The 16,666-nt window shown below is 41.9% G+C and overlaps 1 protein-coding gene across 5 annotated transcripts in view; it reads right to left on the bottom strand.

The window, feature by feature from the left end:
* The window catches only part of ZFYVE26 (zinc finger FYVE-type containing 26), a 68,889-nt gene that overhangs the window by 25,627 nt on the left and 26,596 nt on the right, over positions 1-16,666 (bottom strand). For all 5 annotated transcript variants that reach the window (XM_077818709.1, XM_077818712.1, XM_077818711.1 and 2 more), the window contains 8 exons: positions 15,844-16,008; positions 14,282-14,509; positions 12,136-12,241; positions 8,419-9,158; positions 8,049-8,245; positions 7,220-7,324; positions 6,575-6,697; positions 4,351-4,527 (listed from right to left, as the gene is read on the bottom strand). In XM_077818709.1, coding sequence (XP_077674835.1) covers positions 4,351-4,527; positions 6,575-6,697; positions 7,220-7,324; positions 8,049-8,245; positions 8,419-9,158; positions 12,136-12,241; positions 14,282-14,509; positions 15,844-16,008 — 1,841 coding nt within the window. The remainder of the gene's footprint in view (positions 1-4,350; positions 4,528-6,574; positions 6,698-7,219; positions 7,325-8,048; positions 8,246-8,418; positions 9,159-12,135; positions 12,242-14,281; positions 14,510-15,843; positions 16,009-16,666) is intronic.

The raw sequence follows: 16,666 nt of genomic DNA, 5'->3' as shown, positions 1-16,666 counted from the left end.
ATTCTATAGTCTGAGGCAATATATTCATGAAAAGTTTTGTAAATAAGTTCCAATAGTTCATGATTAGGGACCCAATCTTATGGAGTTCCAGGGGCTTCTGTATAGATTTAGATTAATTTTTCTATACCCAATGGGACTCAGTGCTCAGTCTAGAAGATACCATCAGAGATGCTTAGTTTTGCAGTTCTCAAACTGTGGATTTGTGTCTCCAGAGATCACATGCTTGTTAACAGCGAAAATGTTTTAAAATAAATAAATAAATAAATAAATATATAGAGGTGGGAAATAACAGACCTCAACCCTATTGTCCATCTGCAAATTTGTGTACACAGAGTCAATCCCTTACACTCTCTAAAAGTGCAAAGTTTCAAAAAGTTCAATGAATAGAAAGATTGTTGGGGGCAGAATAGATCTGGACAAGGAGAAGAAGTCTGGAGATAAATGTGAGAAGGGAGGGACAGGCAGTAGAAACAAAAGTGAAACTGTTTGAGCAGCATATTCCAGAAGTCTTGAGGTCTCTGAGTGTATCCTTCATTGATTTGAGATCTACCATACCATTCTCTCACTAGAAGGGAAAACCCATATTGGCAGCAGGCCATAAAAGAGACCCAGTTTGGGAATATTTTAATGAAGTTCCTCTACCTGCGGGTAAGACAGGCATGCATGCAAAATGCAAACAGTGCAACAAAGAAATGCAAGGCCTGGTTGCCCGAATGAAACAACATCATGGGAAGTGTTCCTTCTCAGGAGGACGCTGCGTTGAAGATGATGAAAGGAACATGTCTGAACATGCAGGATCTTCAGGTTGGTAAACTTTTGTATTTCATACTTCTTTCTTAAGGATTGCCTGCCTTCCTTCTGGACTCTGCTTGAATTCTCATGTTTGAGCAAAAAATATAGTTGTTACCCTGTGGTACTATCATTTTAGATGCAGCTGTGATAAAAAATAAATAGCTGAAATAGGCAGATCTTCCTTTTCCAATTTGACCTTTAAAGTAGTACTGAGTGTCAGTGAATGCAATGAGTAATACTAAATGAGCAGTATGGTAATAATAAATAACTGAATTGACTTATTTTGTTTAGGAGAATCCATCCTCAATATACAGGATTCTGAAGACTATCCACCTTCAAGATTACTATCATTTTCTATAGTTTCAGAGCTAACTGTCAATTATAGTATTTCAGTCACATCATGTAGGTCACATAGCCCCACTGTATCACCTGTAGCAAAAAGAAAAGAAAAAAATCTCCATCATCCAGAAACAACCATAGATAAGTTTGTGATAAGAACCAGCAGATTACAAAAAGAGATAATTGATGAAAAAAATCACCTGGTTTGTTTATGCAACAAACTTTTTTTTCCGTATGATTGAGAACCCATATTTCATTAACATGGTTCAGTTATTAAGACCAGGATACAGTCCACGCAACAGAGCAGATGTTGCAGACAAATTGCCGGATAAAGTGTATGAAAGAGAAATTGAGCAGTGTGCAAAAGGTCTAGACAGTAAAATTGTTAACCTGAGTCTTGATGGGCGGAGCAATGTCCACAATGATCCTGTTGTATGTGCTTGTGTCACAACAGAAGAAGGGAATATCTTCCTTACAGAAACAATTGATACATCAGGAAATGCACACACAGCAGAATACTTACAAGTAGCAGTAAAAGCTATAACACACTGAAAAAAAATTCAAATGTCTAGTACGCAGCTTGGTCACAGACAATGCTGCAAATTTATCCAAGATGAGAAGAAATTTAGAAGAGAGTGAGGAGTGTCCCAAGCTAACATAGGGTTGCAGTGCTCATTTGATGCACCTCCTAGCCAAAGACTTCAGCGTTCCAGAAATAAAGGCTAATGTTGTTGAAATTGCAAAATACTTCTGTAACAACCACTTTGCAAGAGCTGCTCTGAAAAAAGTGGGGGGAACCAAGCTAACTCTCCCACAAGATGTGCGATGGAACTCAGCAGTGGACTGTTTTGAGCACTGTATCAAGAACTGGCCTAATCTGACGACAGTTTGTGAACAAAATCGTGAAAAAAAATAGATGGCACTGTCATAGCCAAAGTTCTCAACATTGGGCTTAAGAGAAATGTTGAACATATGCTGAGTACCTGAAGCCTGTTTCTGTAGCCTTGAACACAATGCAGGGAAATAGCTGTTTTATTGCTACGCTGTTGAAATTTGGAAGGAACTGAGTGAGATCTTAAAAAGAGAAATATGCAATGACAGTTAAATTACAAGCATTAAAAAAAACGAATGGGACAAGCACTATCTCCAGCTCATTTTCTTGCAAATATTCTCAATACTCGATACCAGGGTCAAACCTTAACTGCTGAAGAAGAGGAGTTGGCTAGGATTGGACATCCAGCAGTCATCCCTCCATAATGCCAACTACAATAAACTTCAGAGATAAGGTGAACTATTCAAGAAATATATGTTTGCTGATGATGTTTTAATGAAAATCACTGGTGTAAATCACTTAAGCACTTGGATTCTGGGACTGTTGACGTGATAATCTCACTTTTAAGAGGAGTAGCTTTTTCTGTCAGTGTAGAAAGAATATTTTCTTCCTTTGGACTAATTCATTCCAAATTGAGAAATCATTTGGGACCTGAAAAAGCAGGAAAGCTTGTTTTTCTTTTCCAGATTATGAACAAAGAGGAAAATTAAGGTAAAGACGATTGAGTTAGCTGCAGAAGCCAATATTTTAAGTTTCTCATGTTGACCTGGCTGACATATTTAAAAAACAAAAAATTAAATAGACTATTTCATTTAACTATTTTAGTTAAAAACAATTTTAACAAAAACAAACCTGATTTTAAAAAACTTGAATGTTTAACTAAATTTAAATATTCATATTCTTGTTTTGTTAAATTATTATACATTTGCTGTTGAAGAAAAAAATCCAGAATACATAACATTGTTGTTTTAGTTAAATAAAACAATTTAAATGTCAGTCTGGTGATGGTCTCCTCCTAATACAGCATGGCAAGAAAATCCTCCAAATATTACGATTAACCTGTTGAATTGAAGATAGTTCACCTCCCAATGACTTCATAAATATCTGCTTCAATTACCTTTGGTAAATAAAATAACCAAACAATCATTCATTTTCTGATATAGCTGTAAAACTAATCTGAAAAGTTTTCAAAATAAATCACTTAAAAATGTATAGTGTGTACCTTCTAAAAATGAAACCTACATCTATCTCTGAGTTGTGAAGAATATGTATTAAGGTTATAAGAACCAACAAGAATGCACTTTTATGTAGAAATCTATGATTAAATCGAGTCTTCCTGACTAGTGATTTAAATCAAATCCACCCTGGTTCCTTCCTAAGTGAAGTACTCTGCATTTGTCCTTATTGAATTTCATCCTATTTACTTCAGACCATTTCTCCAGTTTGTCCAGATCATTTTGAATTTTAATCCTATCCTCCAAAGCACTTGCAAACCCCCCGCCCTCCTCCCCATACACACACTTGGTTTTGTCTGTAAACCTTTTTAAGTGTACTCTCTATGCCATTATCTAAATCACTGATGAAGATATGGAACAGAAGCAGACCAGAATTGATCCCTGTGAGACCCCACTTGATATGCCCTTCCAGCTTGACTGTGAACCACTGATAACTACTCTCTGGGAATGGTTTTCCAACCACTTATTCATCCACCCTATAGTAGCTCCATCTAGGCTGTATTTCCCTAGTTTGTTTATGAGAAAGGCATGCGAGACAGTATCAAAAGCCTTACTAAAGTCAAGATATACCACATCTACTGCTTCCTCCCTATCCACAAGGCTGGTTACTCTGTCAAAGAGAGCTACTAGATTGGTTTGACATGATTTGTTCTTGACAATTCCATGCTGACTGTTACTTATCACCTTATTATCTTCTGGGTGTTTGCAAATTGATTGCTTAATTATTTGCTCCATTATCTTTCCGAGTACTGAAGTTAAACTGACTGGTCTGAAATTCCCCTGGTCCTCCTTATTTCCCTTTTTATAGATGGGCACTATATTTGCCCTTTTTCCAATCCTGTGGAATCCCCCTTCCCATCCTGTGCTGACTATTCTCTGGTTTCAATAGCCCATAGAGTCCCAAGGCTGCTCTGATGATCCTGGAAGCCCCAAAAGCCCCAAAATTCAGCGTATACAATTTTGGCCTCCTCCTCCTCTCACCTCCAGTTTATACACTTGGTTCAGATAAATACTGAGAATTGGTACCTGGGTCTCCCACTGGTACTGCAGAATTCTCCTCTCAGGTCTACCGCCGAGTGCTTGTAGAATTAGTATGTATTACTGTAAATGCAGAATGTAGTGAAGCAGCTGGGATTCTATGGCTTTGCTCACCTTTGATCCCATGTAGAGAGCCTGGATTTCGTTATGGCGTGTAGCTGTCAGGTACTTGTAGAAGTGGGTAGTGAGATAATTGGCTAGGAAGTGAGAGGCTGCCAAGCTGGGATGCTTGTCAAGAGACTGTTCGCTTATCACAAGGCGCATATCAGAGTCTTCTATTCTTTCTAAGAGCTACAAAAGCCAAGAGAAAAATATGCAGACGATCCTGATTACATGGCAGGGAAAGGCCCCTTAGCTCAGCTAGTCCATTTACCTTGGATGGAACAGGCTACTTCCCCCTACACTAGTCTTTCAGGCATTTTATCTAAACTGCAACAACCTCTTAAAGTACGTGACGGTGTTTTAGTCACCTCTATGTGCATATCACTGCACTGCCTAACTGCCCCCAACTTAATGATCTATGATCAAGGAGAGGTTCCTAACAATTAAAAATAAACAGATGTATTGCAAGTTAAATTAAATTAACAGGAAGTGAAATATAGAAGACCAAGAATAAAGAGTCAAATACTGAATCATCAAGAAGACCCTTTTGTTAATATGTAAGGACTCTAAAGTTCTCTGTAAGAGGACACTTAATTTCACTCTCTCTGTGTGTTACGAAAACAACACTCCCATGATTATTCAACCCAAAAGAATTTTGCTTTCACACTTCATTAAGTCAAGGCAGCAATGAAACCAGATTGGTCAGTTTCACTTCCTGGTTCTTCTGCACTAGCAGCACAAGAATGTTCCATTATAGTTTCTAACGTTGAATCCAAACCAAGAAACCACGCATATTCGTTAAAAAAAGCCATGAAAATGTTTTTGTTATTAAGATTTTGCAAAATCCTTTTTTCCCCATAGAACTTAAAATCTGGGCCTCATAGTATCCTTTAAAAGAAGCTTGCTTTATTAACACACACGCACACACGCACACACACACGAACCAGAACACTAGCAAAAGAAGAAGGTTTTGCTAGGACCTAGGGCATGTCTGCACTAGAAACTTAAGTCAATGTATGTTAAGTCGACTTAGAATCACTGCAGTAATCACTGCAGCATTTCATGTCCACACTACCCTCCTTCTGTTGGTGGCGTGTATACTTACCAGGCGCGCTTCCACAGATTAAGGGGGGGGGGAGGGGGCGGCTGAGAACCTGGGCTCTTGGCTCCCCATCGCTGGAAGCCCGGCTTTGTCCCCTGGGCTCCCAACAGGGAGCTACGCACCCAGAGTCCAAGCAGCTCCGAGCTTATAGTGGGGAGCAGGGCACATGCAGCTCAGCTGGTAGCGGGAAACCCGGGGGGCAACCAGGCTCTAGCTGGAGCCCCACACCCGCCCTGGGATGACTGCCCAGCTTCCTCGTCAATTTCATAGCTCCAAACTGTAGCTGTGAAATTGTCAAGAATGACAGCCAACAGCCAATATAAGTTAAACAGTGTCTACACAGACACTGTGTCACCCTGACTACACTGACGCCTCTCGTGGAGGTGGAGTTTTTAATGTCTGTGTAGTAGGGCACTTACATACTACAGCCTTGCTTCTGCCCACGTACTCGAACATAATTAGGTTGACATAAGCTGCCTTACATGGACCTAACTCTGTAGTGTAGGCCAAGCCCTAGTGGCCATCAAAAGTGTTCTTTAAAACGAGTTGTCAAAATGCAGCATAGGGACCAAATGTGCCCCATGTAGACAAGTCTTATGGTATTTAGTGTTTTTCTTGAAGCCCCAACTTCAGAATCTTAGCTTTCATTTAGGAAAAAAAAAGTTGTCCTCGTGGTTAAAGAGAAGAGACAGAAAAGGTGACCCCTAAAGACTTGAAACCTAACTATCTAGCAAATAAGAATCTAAAATGTGTTATTTTTGAAGTGTCATGATTCACGAGATTAGTTTAAAAATGTTTGTGGTCTGTCATGTTTTTCGAATGCTTGGGCTTGGCAATACTGTTGGTCCACAATGTGTGAAAGTTGTCTAAACCTCAGTGTAGAGGACAAGACTAAAGGTCTCTGCAGACAACATTCCACTTCGATCAAAGTGGCCTGGCAGTATTGCGTGTTGAGACCTGTCGTCTGTACACGTTGACCTTTGTAACAATGAGTTCAGCTGCAATCTACATTTATGCAGCCAAGGCTTCCAGCAAGTAACCTAACTTAGGGCTGCAATAGCAGCATTTGGGTACCCTTGTTTACCAGCAACCTACCCTTTGAAGATAGCAAGGCAAAAACAGCCCTCTGGTTACCTGCAAAGCCTTTTCAGTGTCTCCCATTTCCAGCAAGTGCAGGAGGTGCTCCTGGTGAAGACTGATCAAGTGTTCTTTTGGGACAGGGTATAAGTGACCCCATTCTTCACACAACTCATAATCCTAAGGAGAAGGAAGGCAAACAACAACTCCCTTCATTATGGCTATTCTTGCCCATGCTCTGATTGACATTTCAAGGTCAGCTCAGTAGACTTATAGTACTCTTTCCACCAGCAAGAAATAGTTACAACTCCAGGATTGGACACTCACTGCATGCTGCTTATTCTTCCAAGCATTTAGAAAAACTCACCTAGCTTTGCCTCTCTTTGGTAAGGACAGCATGTTACTTACATACAGGTCACCTAAGAGAGTCACTCCTTGTCGAATTACTGAGGTAGAATGGAAGAAATGGGTTATGTATGGGAATAAAATTAGGACAAAACTATGGGGGTGCTTGGTTTTCATTTAAATCCTGACATTAAACAAGGATTCCTATTAGCTTCTGCAATACACAATTTATTAAGAGGTTTTTTTCTTGCCCTGTGAACTCTGTTGAAACAAGCATCTATAAACATTGCTTAACAAAATGTAGCAGTGCCACCATTTTCTAATTTTTAAACACAAAAGCCATGTAAGATGCCATACCTTTGCCTCCAGAATAACACTCATGATGGCCTGGGGATCATCAATGCAGGCTTCTTTCAGGTCTTGCCAGTCATTCCACGTTGGGACATCTTGCAAATTCAAAATCTAATAAAATAAAATGTTAGAGTTTCTATGAATGATTGTATTGAACAATATTTCTTCAGACCCATCACCAGGCCCAGGCAGATAGCTGAACTGGTTGCATCAGGAGTTAGCCCAAGCCAGGAAACTACATTTATCATAATAGAAAGGGTCTGGGAATCCTAGGTGATGCACTTCAATTTCAAGAGGACTAGATGAAAAGATTCTATCACAGAGGCCTAAACCCATTAACATATATCTGTCTGAAGAGATTGCTGATAGAGTTCCAAGAGACAACGCAGCACCAGTTATGCTATGAATAGGCCAAACCTACTGGATAAGCAGGCAAGAATCTGGATTCCTCAACAACTTAGCCTTGTAAAACTGGGGTTGAAAATTCAAACAAGAATAAGTTCTCTTGGAAAGTTTCCAGTGATTGCTGCCTCTGTGCAGGTTGGAGGAAAAAGAGACCCTGAAAGAATGGACTCAAGTTCTTTGGATTTTTTTGTGCTTTTGTCTCCAGTCTTCTCTGGAAGAAAACTACAGAGGCAACTGGAAAGGAAAAATTATGGATGAGGGAAGGAGAGAGTTAACCTGACATTTCAACACTTTCAGAAAGTGGACGAGATTTAAATTTTGGATAAGGGCTTGGGGAGGATGTTTTATGTGCCAAAGAGAACCAAGGGTTAAAGAAGTATTTAGGCAAATATACTCCATACCTAGTTACTTAATAAAATGGCTTTTGTACCTTTTGATAAACCTGCAGTTCTCCTGTTTTGCTCTGCAGATCAGACTTCAGTTCTTCAGTTATGCCAGGATCACAGATGCAGTAAGCTAGGATTTCCAGACAAGCCTCAAGGGGCCACCTGTCCACGCAGTGCAGGGCCAATCTACTTCTCAACATTGCATCCTTCACTGGGAACAGATACTGCCAACCATCCTTATCTGTGAAAAGAAAAGCTACCAGCATGAAGCCCAGCTTCTATGCTTTGGGGAAACAGGGAGAGGAGAGAAAAGAATTTCCATTCTTTGAATCTGCCCACAGATCACCAGATCAGTCCCCAATTTCCAATCCCTATCTGAGATCGTACACTATAAAGAAAACTTATTCCCTTTACCATCAGCAGTTGCACAGCTCAGCACAGCATCCCTCACGCTGGTCAGCTCCTCCATATCCTGACTGTACAGGTCCAAGACCGTCAGGGCTCTGGGCCAGTCCTTTGCAGCGAGCGCTTGCTCAAAGACTTCCATTAATACCTCGACAGCCATGGCAGAATGCAAGCCCAAGAGGACAAGCGACATGTACGGTTTGCCACAGAGGCCACTAACCAAACCACTACCCTCCTCCTGGGGATCCTGAAGTGGCTCAGACATGGTGAGAAGAAAATTCTCCAGTATCAAGAACTCCTTCAGTAATGTCTCACACTCTTTGGAAATCTGCTCCAGGCCCAAGGGGACCTCCCTCTTGCCCCGAAATTCCATCCATGACAGGCTTGGTTTGGGGACCTTCTGTATCTTGGATGCACAGAGACATGCCACAGTGGCCATTAGCTTTGACTGACACTTCAGGAAGGCCAGGGAAGAGGCAGTGAGTGAGTGCTGGTTCAAGTCAGCCAGGGAGGAAGACGGCTGAGTAGAATCCTCCTCAGAGTCCATAGCTGGATTGTGGATAGGTATCTCAACATCTGGCAAACAATGGTAGGCATGAAGATGTGCTAGGCTGCTGATGTTAGTCAAAAGAGACCTGGTCTGGCTGCTTTGCCTGGCACTGCACAAGGACAGTGGCTCACAACAACAGTTAATGATAACTTGCTGCACATTTAAGTTCAACTCTTCTTTTGCCAACAGTGAAGAGAGCCTGGAGGAGTGAAAACAGCACCAATTTAGCAGGTGCATGTGCATATTACCTTGCACTTACACAGGATCTCAAGAAGTATTACAAACATTAACAGTCCTCCGAGGTATGTACTATCCCCTTTAACAGGGGAAAATGACACACAGAGGTTGTGTATTGCCGAACATCACTTAGATTCAAGCAGCAGAGCTCTGAAGAGTCCCAGCAGCTATTTCTCTGCTCTTACCAATAGGCAACATGGCCTGAAAGTGAGCATCTACCTTATTAATTAAAAAAAAAAGGCACTCCCAAGTCAGGCTTAATATCCTTTGCAACAGCTGCGTGTGAATGAGAATCACCAGGATTATGCACCTAATCCTATGTATAACCTTACAACAGTATATTTCGCTCCAAATTTGGAGTAAGGAAGGAACATCCCCCAGTAAAGGGTGACAATGGAGACGCTGGGGTGTTTTCCACCTCTCTCTAGGACATCAAACAGGGAGTATCATTAAGAAGCAGGTGGGCCCATACTATCCATTTCCTCAGCTCCTTTCCATTGCCTATATTTCTGTGAACTGTAAGTTTCCTGCAGATAAAGCCATTAAAATGAATAGCCTGACAATCCATCCCACCCTGTAACTAAACCCTGCATTTATTCCTCTGTTTTTGGAGGGAGACTGAGAAGGATCCCCTAGGATCCTGCTGACAGAGTCATATCAGCCTCCCCCACACCAAAGTGCTGGGCACAGCCTTTCTGGAGCTAGTGGATTCCATTCCAAGGGGGGGGAGGTGGAGGGGGGAGAGGAGGAATTTGAGAACAAAGCAAAGTTCCCAGCTCTAGCAGCTGCAGCACTGCCATCCTGGCCAGTCTGCGGAGGTCAGGACCCAGTGACTACCTACCTAGAACAAATGTACTGCGATCTCATTACAGCTCAATTAATGGGGTCTGCCAGGAAACGAATGGGATGGAATATGTAATTTAGCCAGACTACAGAAACTTGCTAAGCACAGAATATCAACTCTCTTTGATAAAGGCCCAACGTAGGGCCTACAACAAGAGGGCTTTCTGGTAATATGATTCACTCCAATTCTTAGTAATCACTCAGAGGCAGATTTACAGTAAAACACAGGGTGCCCCGCAGCAACAGGGGGCCCCAGGGCCAGGCAGCTGTGGGGGCAGAAGCTTGGTCCTGCCGGCTCCTGCTGCAGGCTCCACCCACACCCACCGACAGCCAAGCTCCCCACTCCCCTGACTCTTCCCCACCTCTTCCCCCAAGCATGCCACGTTCCCGCCCCTCCCTCCCAGCGCTTCCCCCGCCACCGAACAGCTGTTTGCCGGTGCTCAGGTCGCTCCGGGAGGGAGGGGGAAGAGCGAGGCTGCAGCATGCTCATAGGAGGAGGCGGAGAAGAGGCGGGGGCGGGACCTTGGGGAAGAGGGTGGAATCGGGGCAGTGCAGATGCAGACCCTGCATCCCAACCCCCCAGCCTGCTGCTGTATGCTAACTTCCTCCCAGACCTGCACCCCCAGCCCTAAGCCCCCACTCACACCCTAAGTCCCAGCCAGACCCCGCAGCCCAATGGTTTTTTACAAAGCACTCTTAGCTAACTGTTGTAAAGCGCTTTGGATAACGGTACAAACAATATTTGGAAAAATCATTAAGTGGTCTGCTGAGATCCTCAGCTATTTTCAAGTGGTCTGTGAAAAAATAAGTTAGACTACAAAAACAATCAAGGTACCTCACTTTATTTTTATTTACTTCCTATTACTTATAGGAGGAGATGAAAGAAAAAAAAGAATGAAAAACGGGAGGGAGCGGAGGGGGGGAGATAAGAGAGAAGATTCATTTTCTTGGCTGGGTCCCAAGGAGGAGCCCCAAAAATTAAGCTGAGCACAGGGCCCCACTAACTCTAAATCCGCCACTTTAATCACTTAAATAGTGTGAAAGTGTACAGGGCACTGCTCAGCAGCAGGGCAGTGCCAAAGGTATAACAGATGCCTGCACTGTAGAGTTACAGAATTTGGAAATAGCAGCAAAGATAAAGAGTACATAATAAAATATGAACAGAGGAGGAGCGAGTTTTAAAGCTTAAATGCTTCATGGACCAGCTGTGTATTTAGGATGTTTCTTGGCGGAAACAGTGGGAATTTATGTAAGTGGGCAAGTGATTCTGGGAAGATGTGTGGCATAGAACTCAAAAATGTAATGACCATTTACCATAAGCTATTACTGGTGGACTGCTCTGGGATTGGTTGTCTTCTGAAACAGACTTAGTAAAATCCAAACATAAATATACAACTTTGTTAAGTTTATTACCCTTTGTGCAAATATCTCCAAATGGTTAAAAATGTAAAATATACAGTAAACACCTGCTGCTCCAACAGCTGCACTAGCCATGGCTCTAGCAGCTAAGAGAACTTCACCCTAAAATTTCATGCAATAAGTCCCTTGTCTGATATACATGGCTCAGGGCAATACCATGAAAGACCCTTCAGTTTGGTCCTCAGTACATAGCGACACTGAACAGCTTATAAAGTATTATCAAATATTGTCTCATTTAACACCTGCTTCAGTTATCTAGTCGCACACTTTCAGTACCAGCCCAATACAGAATTTAGAGATGGAAAACTTGCATTAGATAATCCAATCTACTTGCCTGCCAGTGTAAGATCCATGCCCAGAAGTTCTCAAAAGTGATCTTGGGAAACTATTTTATTTTGTTACATGTATAAGATGTGTGACCACTGTGCCCAGAAGTCAGACAGTTTCAATTTAAAAACCACAAATCCCTGGAGCTCTCAGTTCAATTCCCAATGGCCAGTAGTTGTCTAGATCACAAAATCGTTACGTTTCACTAATTGCGATCCTCTCTGGCCATCTCATTAGAGAAGATCTAGCAGAAGTCTGCTCTGCAGCCGTTCTAGTCATAGAGGACTTACAGTGCTGCCCAGTTCACGAGCACTAAATTCATCAGTTAAGTATTCATGAAAAACACCAACCTGTCAGGAGGAACTTGTCTCTCAAACAAGAGCAGAGAGAGCAAGTGGGATGGGCTCTGCTGTAGCAGTATGAAAGGGTTCCCCACCTTCACCTCTGCAGTTTGATCTACAAACATAAGAGAGACACATTTAAAAAACAAAACAAAACACTAAATTAATGTATTACACAGACTGAGTTCTAGTCAGCTAATCTGTACACTAGGCCTCTGAAGCCCAGATACTCATAATCACCAAGGCATGAGGGCCAGCAATGAAGCAAGTTGGGAACCCAAAGACCTAATTGCTCTGACTGATGTGCCCCACAATCTTTTGCACAATTTGGAGGAGGCATTGCAAGAACCAGCATAGTGCCTGATGGAGAGCTTCTGACATCTGAGGAAGACCTGGCTGCAAATGGCAGAGCAAATCTGCTTCAGCATGAAAAACACTACAGGGAAAAAGAAAAGGAGTACTTGTGGCACCTTAGAGACTAACCAATTTATTTGAGCATAAGCTTTCGTGAGCTACAGCTCACTTCATCGGATGCATACTGTGGAAACTGCAGAAGACATTATATACACAGAGACCATGAAACAATACCTCCTCCGACCCCACTCTCCTGCTGGTAATAGCTTATCCAAAGTGATCACTCTCCCTACAATGTGCATGATAATCAAGGTGGGCCATTTCCAGCATAAATCAAGCTGCAGCAGGAGATTGTCAGAGTCACAACACATGCACTACTATAGTGATCTGCTTTATTAGAATTCTCTAGACACAGGTTAAATTTATTTTCTCAGCCTATTTTTTGTTTTGCTTGCCTTGAAGTAAGAATTTCTGGTGCTCTTGGGATAATTTCATTGAAACGCAGAGGGTAGCTGTGTAAAGCTTCTTACTTGTATTCGTCCCACAACTTAAAACCTAGCATTAGTAGTAATGCTGTTGGGGAATTTTTTTAATTATGTCAGCAGAGTTTCATTGGCCAGCAATGTGAAAAAAAAAACACACCCTTAACAAACATAGCTACACCAACAAAAAACCCCAGTGCAGACACAACTTTACCGATAGAAGAGAGCTTCTGGCAACATAGACAATGTGGTTCAGGGAGATGGTGTTCCTATACTGACAAAAAGAACTGTTGGTGCACACCTATGGCTGAGTCTACACTAGGGGGCTATGCCAGTATAGGCTCTGTAGTACAGAGGTACCCAGATACACCCCTTCTAAACTATTCTTTCACCTCCTAAAGCAGCAGGAAAACATGGAGCACCACTGGACTATTACCTCACATTTCTCCAGTTATGGAAACTGGAAGTCAATGAGAGGTTGTGTTACAGTGGGGCACAAGTACCTTCCACACATACAGTAACCAGACATGCCAAACCCATGAAAAAAAAAAAAAAAAACCACGCAGAAATTGGACTTGTTTTTGGCTTGATTGGCTTATGAGTTGCTTGTTGGCTAGCTTTTGGATTCTAGCTTGTTGCTTATTTGGCTTGTAGCTTTTTTTTTTTTTTTTTTCTTCTTGATCGGCTCCCAGCAAGCAGGGGCAAGGGAGGGAGAGAGTCAGGGGTGCACAGCGGGCCCATCACAGTCCCATACTGCATGCCAGGGGGTTCTAATCACAGAGTGTTGGGGTTCTTAGGGATTGGCTTGTTTTGAAATGGGATTAGCTTGATTATTGGCTTATTGTGAAAGTCAGGGTGCTTATTTACCACGTGAAAGTTGGCAACTGTGACAGTGACAGGTCCTGATAAAAGTGAAAGTCTGAAAAGGGTTCTGTCATCTTCCTTTTTCCTCTACCTCACTGAGGGATGTAACTTTAGAAGGCAGTTTATTGGGAAGCAACTCTTAAACCAGATTTGTGGAGTTCCACATTAGAGCAGCCCAGTGACTCCAGATTAAACTGGCTTGGTTTTTTCTCCTAACCGCCAGCACAATATACTCAGGCTAGGGCTCTTCTGGCTCACGGGGCACTACCACTAAGTGTTTCTATGAGAACGTTCTGCCCAGTTACATCTACACAGCCCCATTATCTTCAATGCCCTTGCTACCCACCAAAGAAAACGGAAAGACTCCCATATAGTTGTTTTCCAGAATGGAATCATACTCTAAGAGTTAGATAACGTCACCCTCCTTGTGACAGGCTTCTCAATAAACACGTCACCTAGCTCTGTATTCAGGCTCCGTAGCACAACAGCAGCCAGCATGTTAATATAATCAAAGAAGCTCTTCACACAGTCCGTCTGCACGCTGCTCGCTGGCATGGTCTGAATGTGTTGGTCCAGGGTTTTCAGCAGAAGTTGGATTTGATTACGAACCGGATGTGCCTCCAACTCTGTAGGCTTCAGAGATGCCTGTTCTACCAAGCTGGTGATCAGGCTCCCTTTGGAGTCTAGTAAAAACAAAATTTGATTAGAACTAAAATGCTTAAAAATACAGGTGTGCTGGGACTTCTTCTACCCTAGCAAGTGCGTCCCTCAATTTAGAGATTACTTTCAATGGAAGTTAACAGGAATTACTATACTGGAACAGGCCAACAGCCCCATCTACTCTGGCATCTTGACTGAGCAGCAGAGGAAAGCGTAAACCCCACAAAATGCATCTATTGTGCAATACTGCATTAGTGGTGGGAAAGGATATAGATTTCTTCCTAAACTCAGCTGGTGGCCAACTCTTAAGTCCTGAAGCATGACATTCAAAGAGCACTTACAGTTCTCCTAGCTTTCTGTGAATCAAGATGGCATACAGATTTCCAACCCTTTTACTAAAGCTCTTTAGAAGTCTGATGGGTGAAAAATGTCACGGCTACAAATTAAGAACTTGGAGACTAGGCAGCAATTGTTCTAACACTGGATCAGTTATTCCTAGGAACAACGATCAGCTGATACATAGTTTGACCAATGAACCACTGACAACAGCAGGATTCTTAGGCTACCAAAGTTTTCCTGATGGATACTCTTGTTTACTCTCACCTTACTGGGCAGCAACAACCAAATACAAAGGGAAAAAACAGGAGAAGCAGAACTACCATTTGTTTAGCTATCATTTAACACCCAAGTGTTTTGTTTTCATCTAAACAGACACTGTGAGATTAAAAGTCATATCTGTTTTTAAAACAAAATTTTTTTTGTATTTTTATCTCAGCTTATTAAAACTGAACATTTAAAAAAATGAATTTACTTTTCATCATTGACATTTTGCTTCTCTCTCTGCTTGAACGAATAGAGCCTAATCAGTTTAACTTTTGCTACTGGTGAGCTTCTCATTTTGGTGCAATAGCTAACTGTTGCAAGGTTTGTATCACAAATGCTTGGGGGGGGGGGGAGAGGGAGGGGAGTTTAAATCCCCAAAAGAGTGTTTGCATTTACATGTACATGTACATTTGAGGATTTCAATAGCTCAGACATAGGTGAGAGGTTTATTGCAGGAGTGGGTGGGGGTGAGATTCTGTGGCCTGCGTTGTGCAGGAGGTCAGACTACATGATCATAATGGTCCCTTCTGACCTTAATATCTATGAATCTATGTAAGAAAATTCACGACAGCATTGCTACCAATACTAGGTTTTTAAAAAAACTTATTTTTATATTGTCTAAATTCAGGAACTAAACTACTAGACTGTATCTCTTTACATCTCTGTTTTAGAGAGATTTGTTTGTTTGTTTTTTTAAACAAGCACAAAGATGGTTGCAAGAGTCTTTAATGCTAAGAGAACCCATGAAATTCACCTGGAGAATCTTCAACATCCGTCAGTGTTTGCAGGACTTGATCTAGGTGCTGCGATAAAGCAATGTGATTAGCAATACAGTCCTCAGTCAGAGTTGGGTAGCACATCTGCAGAAGGTCCACAATATTGCATCGAAACTGATTACTTATTTTTTCATCTGAGACCTCTGTTGAGAAACAAAGATCAACAATAATGATAGTTAATAGTGGCCACTAAGTCTTGTGGAATTAAAAGACCCACAGAAAGAGGAGAAGCTTTACACTTCTAGTTAACCAATTCAAAATCAGCACACTTGGGTAAGCCATAGAGATGATGTAGCTGGCAGAGCTAAATTTTCTAGTGGGAATTAAGAGGCCAGAGAAGGAAGTGTAAAAAGCCAAGATAAAAATACCTGTGCTATCATGCCCTCCCAAAGCCAGAGGCACTGTAGTTTAAAGGGTTGACAATTCTGTATTGTATTTAATTGTATCGTCAGTCAACTTTCCATCCTTGGCTTAATTCCTCTTCTGCTAGAGTGCATTCTTCTCTCCCTATCCCCAAGATATTATTTGCATGTCTGTTGCCTGTATTTCTTCTCTCCTCCTCCCTGCACCCAAATCTTTATTTCTCTGCATTGTGCTCTTAAACTTCTTTTCCATGTTTAATGTCTCTCTCCCTCCCCAATGACCATCCCACAGACTATTCATTCTGCTCCCATCTACCCTTTTAGGGTATGTCTACACTGCAATGTAAGCCCCAGGCTAGTAGAATGTGAGTTAACAGATCCCGGGTTTGTTAACATAGGGCTTGAGCGTCTACACTCATTTGTAACCCCAGGTTAGGAA

Source organism: Eretmochelys imbricata, chromosome 6 (genome assembly GCF_965152235.1).
Source record: "Eretmochelys imbricata isolate rEreImb1 chromosome 6, rEreImb1.hap1, whole genome shotgun sequence".
NCBI lineage: Eukaryota > Metazoa > Chordata > Testudines > Cheloniidae > Eretmochelys > Eretmochelys imbricata.
This window is presented reverse-complemented; position numbering and strand designations above follow the sequence as displayed.